This window comes from Micromesistius poutassou, assembly GCF_964030765.1.
Source record: "Micromesistius poutassou genome assembly, chromosome: 6".
Lineage (NCBI taxonomy): Eukaryota > Metazoa > Chordata > Actinopteri > Gadiformes > Gadidae > Micromesistius > Micromesistius poutassou.
Genome location: NC_140276.1, coordinates 9,489,402 through 9,504,604, shown reverse-complemented (window position 1 = coordinate 9,504,604; position 15,203 = coordinate 9,489,402). Strand labels below are relative to the sequence as shown.

General features: G+C 52.8%; 1 protein-coding gene across 1 annotated transcript; it reads left to right on the top strand.

The window, feature by feature from the left end:
* Positions 1–5,994: 5,994 nt before the first annotated feature.
* Positions 5,995–13,468, top strand: ankrd50 (ankyrin repeat domain 50; the record flags this gene model as incomplete). Its single annotated transcript, XM_084469157.1, has 3 exons — positions 5,995–6,004; positions 7,999–11,540; positions 11,840–13,468. 2 exons carry the CDS (start codon positions 5,995–5,997, stop codon positions 11,535–11,537), a joined length of 3,549 nt encoding a protein of 1,182 aa, XP_084325283.1. The 3' UTR covers positions 11,538–11,540; positions 11,840–13,468.
* Positions 13,469–15,203: the final 1,735 nt, after the last annotated feature.

The window sequence follows — 15,203 nt, the reverse complement described above, 5'->3', positions numbered from 1 at the left end:
CACCTCCCATCACCTCCCTGTCCCCCTCCACCCCCCCATCACCTCCCTGTCCCCCTCCACCCCTCATCAGCGCTCTGTCCAGTAGGACGGCCTGTCCCTCCCTGTCCCTCTCCACCTCTCATCAGCGCAGCTGTGCTCTCTCTGAGAGCTCTGTGTTGTGTCATCTATCACCGTCACCCTCACAGCCGCGATGAGATGTCGTTGACGCGTGTGCACACACACACACACACACACACACACACACACACACACACACACACACACACACACAACACACACACACACACACACACACACACTGAGAAGACCCACGACCGGCCGGTGTACACACTAGCACACACATGTGCGCTGACTGAACGCACACACACACACCGTGGAAGGATACACATCGTGTATAGATGCGTTCAAACACACACACACACACACACACACACACACACACACACACACACACACACACACACACACACACACACACACACACACACACACACACACACACACACACACACACACACACGCACACACACACACTGGGCCAGGTGTGCTGTCTTACAGCCTAATCTCCCCTCCCTAATCTCGGGCGCCCCTCTCGTGAGGAGCGGAGCACAATAGCTCATCTCAGCAGCCATGAGCTGATCATAAACAAACACTGTAAGAGTGAGTGCACCTTCACCGTGTGAGTGTGTGTGATTCACCCCGGCTCTGGCGCGGCCCCAGATGTGTCCTCCTGCGTTCCGCTCGGGGGGCTGTCAGGTGGTTCTCAACCCGCCGGTGGTTCCCTCCCCCCCCTCCTCTCCCACCTCTCCCACCTCCTCTCCGATTCCCACACATCCACAACCGGTTTGGCCGGAGAGCGCGGTGGGACTCTGGGTTTCTGGGGCGACGCGACGTGTCGGGGCAGGGCCGTTTCGGAGCTTTCTCTGCGCCGCAGCGCCCCGCGTTCAACCGTCAAGAGCCGGATCATCTCCTGTCGTGTCACCGGAGACTCTTGATGTGGGGAACCACACGCTCCACACAAGGAACCGCTCAGAACCTCAGAGGAGCCTCAGGGGGAACAGAGAGGAGATGGAGAGGAGTCACTCACTGTTAACATATTCAAGTAATTAGAGCCAGTTAGAGAGCAGAGAGGGGTTAGACAGTTACTACAGAGACAGGTCATTAAGGTGCAGGAAGGGGTTAGACAGTACATACAGGTAGTTAAGGAGCAGGTAGGGTAAGACAGTACAAATGCAGGTCATTAAGGAGCAGGTAGGGTTAGACAGTACAGAGACGGGGCATTAAGGAGCAGATATGGGTCAGAGAGTGAACATACAATACAGTGCAAGGATTCTCCATGTCACAGATCCCTTCTGAGTAGACGGGGGGAAGTCACTCTAACAGAACCAGTTCGCCACTAGCCTAGCCGAGGCTAGGGCGATGGAGCATGGCGTCCTGTGCTCGTGTTAGCTAGTGTAAGGATCCTGCTGGCCATCCCGGGCTGACAGAGGGCTCATTGTATGGGCTGGAGCTCGGGGAGGCTGTGGAGATGTGGCGGCGTGGCCTACTTACGGCTGTTGTTTTTACAGCTCGCTGCCGGAGCATTCTCTCATCCACATACTTGTGTTGGGATCTTGGCGCTCTTATTGTGGAGAGTGCAGCACTGCAGCTGTCCAACAGACTTTAGCGAGAGCGTGGGTTAGGGAGGGAGAGAGAGAGAGAGAGAGAGGGAGAGAGATAGAGACTAACAGGAGACAGAAAGAGAGAGAGAGAGCTGAGCTTGGATTTCTGTTTTCTTTGCGGACTTAAGATGGTGTCTCGAGAAGAACGTTACGATTTCACGACATGACCGCTCTGAAGCGTGCGAACAAAATGTACACACACACACACACACACACACACACACAGGGTCATTTGTCTTTGGAAAATATATAATCTAGAAGGCAAACAGTCTGTCTAGTGTGTGTGTGCTTATACAGTGTGTAGGTGTGTGTGTGTGTGTCTACATTGTTTGTGTCTATGGTGCATGTGTGGGTATATATTTATTGTGTGTGTGTGTGTGTGTGTGTGTGTGTGTGTGTGTGTGTGTGTGTGTGTGTGTGTGTGTGTGTGTGTGTGTGTGTGTGTGTGTGTGTGTGTGTGTGTGTGTGTGTGTGGGTGGCAGGGCTCCAGCATGCTAACAAGCAGCAGCTGGCCCAAAGGGGCTAACCCTCTCCCTGATCAATGTGTCATTTGTTGTTTGTTTAGCAATTGCTTTGTTCACACGCACACATATACACACACTCTAAAACTCACAAAACTCAAATCTCACACACACACACGACCACCAGTTTTCCACCAGTGGTGTGATAAAAACAGGACTTGCTTTTCAGAAACGTTGAGGACTTTTATTGTCCGCTCCAGTTATCAATAAAACAGTTGTTGTTGACTGCTATTGGTTGGCTGTTGACTGCTATTGGTTGGCTGTTGACTGCTATCTGGTCCTGGTCCTGGGTCTAGTCCTGGTCCTGGGACTAGTCCTGGTCCCGGTCCTGGGTCCAGCCCGGGTCGTGGCTCTAGCCCCGGTGCTGTTAGTGGGGTTCAGAGCGTGAGCCCCACAGGAGCCAGTGAGGAGGCGGCCTGCGGTCTGCCCGCGGCTGCTGCTGACTCCAGTGGAAAATGCGGCTCATCCTCCACCATCGGTCCATTCAAGAGTTCAGCGCACTGAAAAGGCTTTCTCCTCTGACTCCAGCTCCGCCTGACACAGAGGAGCTCACTTCATGGCGTCGGCAGCAAAGCGAATCAGTTCCTCGTTGGCCATCTTCATAACAGAATCCCAGCTGTTTATTTTTTATTGTTCATAAGTAATTCATGTTCATGTACTATGGCCTCCTCTGTTTAGAGGCTGGGGGGGAGGTGGTGCTAGAGGCTACGGTGAGGCTGGATACAGTGAGAGGTGGTGCTAGAGGCTACGGTGAGGCTGGATACAGTGAGGCTGGGTAGAGGTGGTAGAGGGCTGGGTGAGGCTGGATACACTGAGGCTAGATACAGTGAGGCTGGATAGAGGCTACAGTGAATCTAGACAGAGGCTATGGTGAGTCTAGATAGATAGTGGTAGAGGGCTGGATAGAGGCTGGCTGCAGTGAGGCTGGATAGAGGCTACAGTGAGGCTGGATACAGTGAGGCTGGATAGAGGCTACAGTGAGGCTGGATACAGTGAGGCTGTGTTGAGTCTAGATATAGGTGGTAGAGGGCTGGGTGAGGCTAGATAGAGGCGGTAGAGGCTAGAGTGAGTCTGGATAGAGGCGGTAGACTGGAGGGCTAGTCAGTGGTAAAGCGAACAGTAGCTGAAACAATGGCGAGTGGAGCAGGGGTCGCTGGGTGCAACCTACCGCGACCACACACACACACACACACACACACACACACACACACACACACACACACACACAGTTGCTGGGTATCTGTGATTGCTGAGCAGCTATTCTGGTCCGACGAACAGGATCCATCTGCCTGTTGGTCTCTCACCCGCCGCCAGACTCAATAACCGCTCACCAGTCGTAATGTAGCTCCGTACGGCTCCTCAGATGACATCATACTTCTGGTGGGGGTTTACATCACTTCCTGCTGGTCGTCTGATGAAGGTTCAAATGGTGCTTTGTTGTTTTTGGAGGGAGGTCGATTGCATTCTTTTCAGGGAATATTCCCTTCTGGAGTCGACTTGTCGTTGCTTTTCCAATGCAGGAATCATTGAGATGTTTCAGGGTAAAGGCAGTTAGCTTAGATATTGGCAGATTTTTCACAGTAAAAGTCTGTCAGGTAGACATTGCAGATATTTCACAGTAAAAACATGTCAGTTAGACATTGGCAGATGTTTCCCACCTAAAGTTATCCATTAGACATTTGCAGATGTTTCCCAATAAAAGCACTTCACTTAGATATTGGCAGATGTTTCACAGTAAAGCATATAAGTTGGACATTACTTGATTTTTCACAGTAAATGTCTGTCAGTTAGACATTGGCAGATGTTTCACAGTAAAAGCGTGTCAGTTAGACATTGGCAGATGTTTCATTGTAAATGCAGGTCAGTTACACGTTAGATATGTTTCACAGTAAAAGCATGTCAGTTAGGCATTGGCAGATGTTTCACATTAAAAGCATGTCAGTTAGGCATTGGCAGATGTTTCACATTAAAAGCATGTCAGTTAGGCATTGGCAGATGTTTCACATTAAAAGCATGTCAGTTAGGCATTGGCAGATGTTTCACAGTAAAAGCATATCAGTTAGACATTAGCAGATGTTTAATCACAGTAAAAGCATCTTCGTTGGACATTGGTAGAAGTTTCACGTAAAAGCATGTCAGCTTCATATTGACTCTGAGTGCTAATTAGCGAGAGAGCAGCTTGTTTGTGTGTGTGGCTGAAGAAGCCTCGTGCTAATCCCATAATGTCATGTTTTCCTCTGGTCTGGGATCAGTCTGCCCACCACTGCTTATTAGACTTGTTGTAAACAGTAGCCGTCATGTATGGATTTCACTCTTAAGCTCAGTAGTCGTACACTGTCGTACCTAACCACCGAGACAAACAACCATGATGAAGCAGAACATCCATTTTGATTCCTCAAATACCAACGACTACATTTAGCTGCTTTCATTGTGTACGGTCATTCAACACAACTACCAATTTAAACCTGAGATTGGTTCAAGTTGAACCCATCTTGAGCAAGCGAGCACCGTTCAGCTACTGACTGATCCGAGGGTGTTGGAAATAGCAACAGGTAGCTTAACCGCTATCGATTTATTTTCCCAACCCCACCATAATAGACGTGTGTATTTAAAGTTGCCTCTTTACACTTCTTTGACACACACACACACACACACGCACAAACCTTTTATCGATTTAGTTTCCAAACCCCACCATCTTCATATGTCTGTACTTTAAGTTGCCTCTTTACACTTTTTTGCCCTTTCCTCGTATTACAACGTATGATTCATTATTGATATCTGGAAGCCACCGCTGTCGGCCGCCCACACAGTAGCCTCCGTGGGGGGTGCAGGGCCCCTGAGGTGCGGTTATCGTTACCGGTGTAGGGTTTCCCGGGACCTCCACCTACACAATAGCAGCGTACGTGCTAGCCCAGCGGCTAGGTGACGACGTGTGATTTATACACTGCCGGGGCGGAGGAGAGACAGTGTTATACAATCCACCAATCCAACACTCAGACTAATTGGGTGATGTGTTGTGGCTTTCTGCCGCTTTTGGTTCCTCACTATGAGCAAAGGTGTAGAATTGACACGACCCCACCGAGGTCGGGTTGGGAAAATAACCCGATAGCGGTTAAGCTACCCGTTGCTTTTTCACCCTTTTAACACCCTCGGACCTGTCAGTATCTAAACGGCTTGTTTGCTCAAGATGGGTTCAACTCAAACCCATCTTAAGCAGGCAGTCAGGTTTAAATTGGTAGTTGTGTTGAATGACCGTACACAATGAAAGCAGCTAAATGTAGTCGTTGGTATTTGAGGAATCCAAATGGATGTTGTGCTTCATCATGGTTGTTTGTCCCGGTGGTTAGGTACGACAGTGTACGACTACTGAGACTTAAGGGTGAACTCCATACACGACGGCTAATTAGCCTAGCGCCTCCCAGCAGTCATGGAAAACATTCGTTATTAAAACAACTCTTTCTACTTGTCCTGTTCTTCTCACGCCCCTCCTCAGAGGTTCAGAGGCTGCGTTCCCACAGCAGCACGCTTGTTAGCCGCAAGAAATATGTCAATAACTGGAAGGGGAGCCCGGCACGACCCTGGGAGCCGAGTGCTAACAGCCGTGCTCAGACCACCCCCCCCCAGGCCCGCCGGTGATCCATGCCCCCACAAGATGGTTGAACGGGGAGGGGGGGGGGGGGGGGGCAGCTCACTCTCAGCCCATTACCCACCACTGCTTTACAGAGGTGGTTCAGCTGAATCTCTACTGGGAGAGGAATTCCCATTAAAGCGCCTGATTAAGACCCATGATCTCTCTCTGTCCGCCCGGGAACATGCATGATGGTAATGCCCTGATCTCCGAAGGGACACGTTACGTTTTCATTCTACTTATTTTTTACCGTTCATCATCATTTCAATTAATTTACAGCCATAGCCACAAAGTGTGTGTGTGTGCGTGTGCGTGTGTGTGCACACAAGCAGGCGAGCATGTGCATGCATTCGCTCATGTTTAGGCTGATGTAATCCAGTCAACGGTTTGTTCATTACCCGGTAAAACCTGCTGTAGGATTAAAGGCTATTATTTGCTATTATTAGATTTGGCGATTACATTAGATTATGGGTTTATTTGACGTTCCGAATCCCATTGACTCCTGTTTATTTTCTCCTTTTTAATTTGTGGTTCTACAGATGTGAGGAAGGCACACAGATGTGTACACAGATTAAAGATGAGGCGGTACCTTATTAATGGATGCTGGGACATTGGGCAGAATGTACAGAGCAGGGGTGGAGGCTGCGTTGGTGTTACATGAGATGTTGAGGTGCCAGGTGGCTTCAGACCTGGTTCCTCTCCATCCACCTCCAGGTCCTGGGCCCTCTTGGCCCGCTTAGCGGGTAATAACACTACTGGTAGTGGACCTGTAGTAACACTACTGGTAGTACCACTACTGGTAGTGGACCTGTAGTAACACTACTGGTAGTAATACTGCTGGTAGTAACACTACTGGTAGTGGACCTGTAGTGACACTACTGGTAGTAACACTACTGGTAGTGGACCTGTAGTAACACTGCTGGTAGTAACACTACTGGCAGTGGACCTGTAGTAACACTGCTGGTAGTAACACTACTGGTAGTGGACCTGTAGTAACACTAATGGTAGTACCACTACTGGTAGTGGACCTGTAGTAACACTGCTGGTAGTAACACTGCTGGTAGTAACACTACTGGTAGTGGACCTGTAGTAACACTGCTGGTAGTAACACTACTGGTAGTGGACCTGTAGTAACACTACTGGTAGTAACACTACTGGTTGTGGACCTGTAGTAACACTGCTGGTAGTAGCACTACTGATAGTGGACCTGTAGTAGCACTACTGGTAGTGAACCTGTGGTAACACTGCTGGTAGTGAACCTGTAGTAACACTACTGTTAGTTAACCTGTAGTAACACTGCTGGTAGTGAACTTGTTGTAACACTGCTGGTAGTAACACTACTGGTAGTGAACCTGTAGTAACACTACTGGTAGTGAACCTGTAGTAAAACTACTGTCAGCTGGGACCCCCCCCTCCCCCGCGTCCGTCGAGGCTGGCGTCCGTCCAGCCTCTGGAGGGGTTGCCACGGACAGCCAGCTCACTGCCAGAGAGCAGCAGTGTAGCGTAGGAAATGAAAGGCTCCGGGTAATTATATCAAGGTGGGAGATCAGTGGATTAATGGAGGCTGTGATCTCTCGCCCGACCTGGGCCATTGACTCCAGGGGAATTCTGGGAAAGTTACGACTCCACTTCAGACGTTGTGTGTGAATGGCTCTTGTGATGCCAGATTGTTTTTGAAGTGCTGTGCGGACACCTTAGCGTTTTATCTTTCTAAAACTCCCCCCATCTGTTTTGGGATGTGCACGAACAGGCACGGTTTGTCTTGTTGCAGACCAAAGGGATGAAAATCTAGCGGAATATGGAAAGAGATAAAATGTGTCCATATGTTACTGAGCAGATGTCCATGGTAGTATTTTTGCAGATTATCAGGTAGAAGACCATCTTGTTCAGGGCAGTCTTCTGTTGTCTTTTAACTGCTGCTTATGATTGAGTTTATTATATGAAGTTCAAAATAATTATAATTCAAGGTAAACACATCATAGTAAAGGTATGCAATACACCATGTTTGATATCCTTATTCCGATGATGGTCTGATACAGGACTCCAGATTCGGTCAAGGTAGAATATCTTTGACGGTTACAAACACAGATGACCTTTTATGGTTTGATTTGCCTCTCTAGCTACGTCTCCACCTTCCAACGTTGTGGATTCCTCCTAACACCCTCTTCTCCTCTCCATCTGCCTGCAGGTTTCCGTAAGATCAGCCTGGACGACCTGCGCAAGGCCTACATCGTGAAGGACGTGCAGCAGTACATCCTGCACCGGCTGGACCAGGAGGAGGCGTTGCGGCAGCACCTCACCAAGGAGACAGCCGAGATGCTGAACCAGCTGCACATCAAGAGCAGCGGCTGCTTCCTGTACCTGGAGCGCGTGCTGGACGGTGTGGTGGAGAGCTTCATCATGCTCCGCGAGATCCGCGACATCCCCGGCACGCTCAACGGCCTGTACCTGTGGCTGTGCCAGCGGCTCTTCGTCAGGAAACAGTTCGCCAAGGTGCAGCCCATCCTCAACGTGATCCTGGCCACGTGCCGGCCACTGACTGTCAAAGAACTGTTCCACGCCGTGTGGACCAAAAACATGGCCCTCACCATGGAGGAGTTCCAGAAGAAGATGGACATCCTGTCCAAGCTGTTGGTCAACGGCCTGGGGAGCTCCAAGATCCTCTTCCACTACAGTTTTGCGGAGTGGTTGCTGGACGTGAAGCACTGCACGCAGAAGTACCTGTGCAATGCGGCCGAGGGACACCGGATGCTGGCCATGAGCTATACCTGCCGGGCCAAGCAGCTCAAACCCCTGGAGGTGCAGGAGTTCGCCCTGCACCTCGTCAACTCCAATCTGCAGATCGAGCCCTACCATCTGGCGCTCTGGATGGTGTGGAACGGGACTCCGGCCAAAGACTCCCTGATGACCTCCATACCGAGGGAGCAGGAGGTGCTGCAGCTGCTGGTGAAAGCCGGAGCCCACGTCAACAGCGAAGACGACCACAGCTCATGTATCGTACAGCAGGCCCTGGAGAGAGAGGACTCTATTCGGACGTTGCTTGACAACGGGGCGTCTGTCAACCAGTGCGACTCCAACGGCAGGACTCTGCTGGCCAACGCGGCCTACAGCGGGAACCTGGAGGTGGTCAACCTCCTTGTGTCCCGAAGGGCGAACAAGGAGCTCCAGGACAACCACGGACAGACGGCACTTACCCTGGCAGCCAGGCAGGGCCACACCAAGGTGGTCAACTGCCTCATCGACTGTGAAGCCAACATCAACCACACGGACCACGACGGCTGGACGGCCCTGCGGTCAGCGGCGTGGGGCGGGCACTCGGAGGTGGTGTCGGCGCTGCTCTACGCCGGCGCCAAGGTGGACTGTGCTGACGCTGACAGCAGGACGGCGCTGAGGGCGGCGGCATGGGGCGGCCATGAGGACATCGTGCTGAACCTCCTCCTGCACGGAGCGGAGGTCAATAAGGCCGACAACGAAGGACGGACGGCGCTCATCGCCGCCGCGTACATGGGCCACCGGGAGATCGTGGAGCACCTGCTGGACCACGGCGCCGAGGTGAACCACGAGGACGTGGACGGGAGGACGGCACTGTCGGTGGCGGCCCTGTGTGTCCCCGCCAGCAAAGGCCACGCCGCAGTGGTGAGCCTGCTCATCGACCGCGGGGCGGAGGTGGACCACTGCGACAAGGACTGCATGACGCCGCTGCTGGTGGCGGGCTACGAGGGGCATGTGGACGTGGTGGACCTGCTCCTGGAGGGAGGGGCAGACGTGGACCACACGGACAACAACGGGCGCACGCCGCTCCTTGCCGCCGCCTCCATGGGCCACGCCTCGGTGGTCAACACACTGCTGTTTTGGGGCGCAGCGGTGGACAGCATCGACAGCGAGGGAAGGACCGTCCTGAGCATCGCCTCGGCCCAGGGGAACGTGGAGGTGGTGCGGACTCTGCTGGACAGAGGGCTGGACGAGAACCACAGGGACGACGCCGGCTGGACCCCCCTGCACATGGCCTCGTTCGAGGGCCACCGGCAGGTGTGCGACGCACTGATCGAGCAGGGCGCCCGCGGCACGGAGGTGGACAACGACGGCAGGATACCCCTCATCCTGGCGGCCCAGGAGGGGCATTACGACTGCGTGCAGATCCTCCTGGAGAACAAGTCGTGCATCGACCAGCGGGGCTACGACGGGAGGAACTCCGTCCGCGTGGCCGGGCTGGAGGGCCACCGGGACGTCGTGGAGCTGCTGCTGAGCCACGGCGGCGACATCGACTATAAGGATGCCGACGGGCGTCCCACGCTCTACATCCTTGCCCTGGAGAATCAGCTGGCCATGACGGAGTACTTCCTGGAGAACGGGGCGAACGTGGAGGCGAGCGACATGGAGGGTCGCACGGCGCTCCACGTGTCCTGCTGGCAGGGGCATCTGGAGATGGTCCGGCTGCTTGTCCACCACCACGCCGACGTCAACTCCTGCGACAATGAGAAGCGCTCGGCCCTGCAGTCGGCCGCGTGGCAGGGCCACACCAAGGTGGTGCAGTTCCTGATCGACAGCGGCACGCACGTGGATCACACCTGCAACCAGGGGGCCACGGCGCTAGGCATCGCAGCCCAGGAGGGCCACATCGACGTGGTCCAGATCCTCCTGGAGCACGCCGCCGACCCGAACCACGCCGACCAGTTCGGACGCACCGCCATGCGGGTGGCGGCCAAGGGAGGCCACTCGATGATCATCAAACTGTTGGACAAGTACGGCGCCAACGCGCTGAGCGGGTCCAACCCCTCGCCGGTGCACACCATGGAGGACCGAGCACCGCTGTCGGTGACCGGCAGGATGCAGTCACTCACCATCAAGTCCAACAGCTCTGGCAGCACCGGCGTCGGGGACATGCAGTCGTGTGCTCGTGGCGTTCCCAACGGACCCGTGCACGCCTTCAGCTCTCCGTCGGAGTCTCCGGACTCCACCGCCGACCGGCACAAGTCGTCGCTCTCCAATAACTCCCTGAAGAGCTCCAAGAACTCGTCGCTGAGGACCACCTCCTCCACGGCCACCGCACAGACCGTCCCCATCGACAGCTTCCACGGCCTGACCTTCACAGAGCAGATCCAGCAGCACTCACTGCCCCGCAGCCGCAGCCGCCAGTCCATCGCCTCGCCCTCCTCCACCACCAAGTCCTCCAACCAGCTGCCAGCGTCGCCACCCAGCGACTTCGACTGGACCCAGCTGAAACCGGGACTCAAGTCCACCAAAGGAAGCAAGGGCGGCAACGGGACGTCCAACAGCAGAGGGGTGTCAGGGGACAGGAAGAAACCCAAGAACAGCCGCTCGGCCCCGGGCCAGGTGCTGGAGTACGAGATGACCCAGTTCGACAAGAGGATCGCCCTGAATAAGGCGGTCGGCAACATCTCAGTGAAGGACCCGCAGTGTAAGATCATGATCGGCAGCCCAGGCCCAGAGGGCGGGAAGGGCCAGGACCAGCTCTTCATCCAGCAGCAGAGCAGTGCAGAGAAGAAGAGGAACTGCATCCTGACCAACCCAAACTACCACCTCCAGGGCACCCAGGTGTTCCTGGGTCGGGTGTCAGTGCCGCGGACCGTCCAGAACGGGGGTCACCAGGATGTCCTGGATAACTACCCCATCGGGGAGACGGATCTCAGCCTTAAACAAGCCCTCAAACTCCAGCTGGAGGGGCCAGAGGCTGGGTTTAACTACAAGAAGGAGACTCCATTATAGCTGGTAAGGAATCATTTGCCATCGTATTTGCCCTGTTTGAAACAGATCTCCCTTCTCAGCTTCACGGGTCACAGTTGAGTGTGAAAGCCCTGTAGTTCACACTTCAGCATGTCTGTTTCTTCTCCATGTCAAACACATAATGTAACTTTTGTAGCTGCTGAGTAGAAACCCACATCCCTGTTATTAGTTGGACTGCATGGGGCTGGAATGATGGCTTCAGAGGAATGCATCTGGCCAAGAGGACTTATTATCCTCTGTGAGCCAGCAGAACATTAACCCAGCTTTCTCCTCTCCGATTTCAGATGTCCTGTACGCCATCCGCCAAACAGACATGAGAGGGAATGTGCCAAAGCAACTGTTGTCATCGAAATGCATAGAGACAGAGTTAGATTTGTTTTCTCCACCAGTGGAAGACCTCAAGAAAAACAAAAACTATGAGAAAAACGACGACTAAGGGAAGATTGTGTGGCTTTGGTGACCTGATACTCTGATGTGCCTACATCTGTTACAGCCTTCACCGTGTAACCATGCACAATATCATTTTAATTTAATAATGTACTGATATTTAATAAGCAGTGTATGCACTTTTTTCAAGATGGTAAAAATGACAGACATGCATTTTGTTTTTAATGTTTGCCTTTATTTCTGAGCAAAACATACCAGTGCTTTTGTTTTTATTATCATTTTATACTCCATGTTCTCAACGTGTCTGCCCCGGCCAGGGGACACTGAGGTGATGCCCGACCATCAGCCCGCCTCCTCTCAGTCTGCAGCCCGCAGGCGATCGGCATGAACCTCGATTGTTGGGCATAACGTGTGTCATGCGCCACACGACGTCAGCAGCTACGGACATTTAATCCATAAGTGTATACGGGACTATTTATTTTTGGAAGAGAAAGCCACTTTTTTTGCTCCGTTTCATTGTGTTGTCGCTCCAGCGCGGTGCTGTGTTCACAGGACCCCCCTGGTCCCGTGCGTTGTGTCGTCTTACACATCCTCCCCAGAGAGAGGAGAGAGACCTGGTTGACATGTTTAAAAACCTGCGAGTTAATTTCGTCCCTATGGGATTTCCTTTTTTCAGTTGTTTCCGTGTGTCATATGTTTCTGTGTGCATTTAAGATATTTAAATAACCCATCGTTCGCCCGCATCCCATTCAGCGCCAAACGCAACAACGCCACGTGAAGCCAGCAATCCAACGGAGACACGAATCCCCCGCCAGCTGCCGCGCGGTCCTCCAACGGCCGCCACAACGGCCGCTTGTTCTCCGTGTTGCCGGCATGCGGCCTCGCGACCTTCAACAGCAAAGGAAGTGAGGTCATGAGGGTTTGGGCCATGAAAACGGCTCATGCTCAGCAGGGCCCCATAGCTGCTGTCGTGGTCCTGAACCGCCGCTTTGCAGACTCACCCAGATGAAGTCCCCCCCCTCCCCTCTCCCGCCCCCCCTTACCCTGAGCAGCTGTACATCAGCTCAACAGACCCCTAACCCCGAGGTGTGGACCAATAGGACGGCCGCCGGGACAGGAAGTGTGCAGGGAGGAAGACGAGAACATCTGTTTCTCGTGAGCGCCCTGTTAGTGTTTACCGGCTGTGCCGTATTTTCATTGGCTCCTCGTGGTGATGCTCCGGAGTGGGTTGGTGGGCGGTGGAACCGTTCCACGTGCATGCTGGGATACGCCGTACACCCTTGTCCAAACTCTCCCGTCTCGGTCTGATGCTGTTCGGGGTCGCGGCACGGAGGGGCGAGAGGCTCAGCTCTCTCTGGTCTGGCGGTCGAGTGTCACGCCTGTCTGCTCTCTGTGTCTCCTATCTGATTGGACGGCTTCATGTGGGGATTGTAAATAGCTTACCGTGTACATTCAACTTTCATCCAACAAAAGATTCCTGTATAATATGAAGGGGAATTTTCTGATGTATATTAAAGTGCTTAATAAACATATTTGCTTTACTGCTGGAAAAACAATCCATACTTTCGTTCTTCAGTCTTGTGTTATTCAGACTTACTTTGTAAGTCTTTGTATGTTTGTGACCACATCATGCTGCTGACAGGAGGACATCTCTATAGAGGAGAGGTTACTGCTAACTCTTCGGTAACTAACTCCATGGTATCTAAGTCTCTGGTGGCTAACTCTCTGGTGACAGGACATCTCTATAGAGGAAACTCCTGACAGAAGAACGACGCCACACGACCTAACCCAACAGACCGCTACCAGACGTTGTCAAATCAGAGTTGACAGCTTTCACTTACAGACGTTTATCCTAAAGGAAAAACAGCCCGCCCTTCTTTCACTCCTGACTGCCCTTCCCTCCAGAGGCGACGCTCTCCTGCTCTCTGCTGATCTCCTTTCCAAGAACTCAGTTTTCTTCTGGTCTCCATATTTAGGTCAGTCTAACCACACACTGTGCTGTCAGTCTTTCCCCTGCGGAGGGCTGTTTGATTGCGCAGGGCCAGGCCAGGACAGGGGAGGGGCCGCGGGGAGGCGGGGTCCAGACTGAACCCCGGAGCCGTCACCATCCTCTGGGTGGATCCCGCTCGTCCCAGTAGAAAGAGGGGAGGGCCGGGGAATCAAACCCAGATCCACGCAATGGTTCTCAAATGTCAGAGATGTCAGAAATGTTTTCTGGTGATGCTTTACTCTATGTTTTATTTTGGTTAATATCATCTGTCTGTCATCCTTAACCCTTCTGACAGCGAAGCACTCAGAAAGTTTAAAGAGCAATCATTAACGAATCTCTTGATGATTCACCGATTTCTTAGACGAGGAGACTAAATTCTGCCGAGACGTTTGTCAGAATTATTTTTCTCTTGGCCCAATCAATGAGGACCACTCCTGTTAATCACCTAGAGTAGACATCTTCACTGTCCGATACAAATCACACTGACTCGTATATCACCTCTGCTTTTTGGGACTCCTCGCTGTTCATCCTTCTTGCTCACTCCCTCATTCATTCATTATCTCTCTCTGTATCTCATCTCTCTTACAGTCTTTCTCCCCTATCTTCTCTCTCTCTGTATCTCCTCTCTTTTTTGGTCTCTCTCCAATAATCTCTCTCTCTCTGCCCCCTCTCTTTCAGTCTCTCTTTCTGTATCTCCTCTCTCTTTTGGTCTCTCTCTCTCCTATCTTCTCACTATATCCTCTCTTTTGGTCTCTCTCTTTCCTATCTTCTCACTATATCTCCTCTCTTTCTGTCTCCCATCTCTCTGTAGCTCCTCTCTCTTTCAGTCTCTCTCTCTCTCTCCTATCTTCTCTCTCTCTCTCTGTTTCCACTCACCCACCCCCATGTGAATTTCTAGCATTTAGCATTTCAATCTGAAGATGTGCAGGAGGTAGCTCGTGGGGGGTGGGCTGGGGAGGGCGGGGGGATGCTGTGGTCAGGAGGGTGGGGTTGCGGGGCTGGGAGGTGTGGTTGGGATGTCAGGGGGTGGTATGGTTAGCAGGATGGGGAGGGGTGTAGAGGTGGAGTCCTGCTGAGCTCATGGTACTGAGGTCATGGTTTGAGGGGTGACCGGGACGGGGATCTATGGCTGCGGAGGGACTGATTTCTGTTTCCAGGAAAGCCAGCGGCCACATCTGGTTTCTCTCCGCCGGAGCCTCCTTTGTTTTGGATACGGCGCTAACATGATCCCACCCTGCTAACGGGCGGCGGCGGCGGGCCTCTGGGGACTT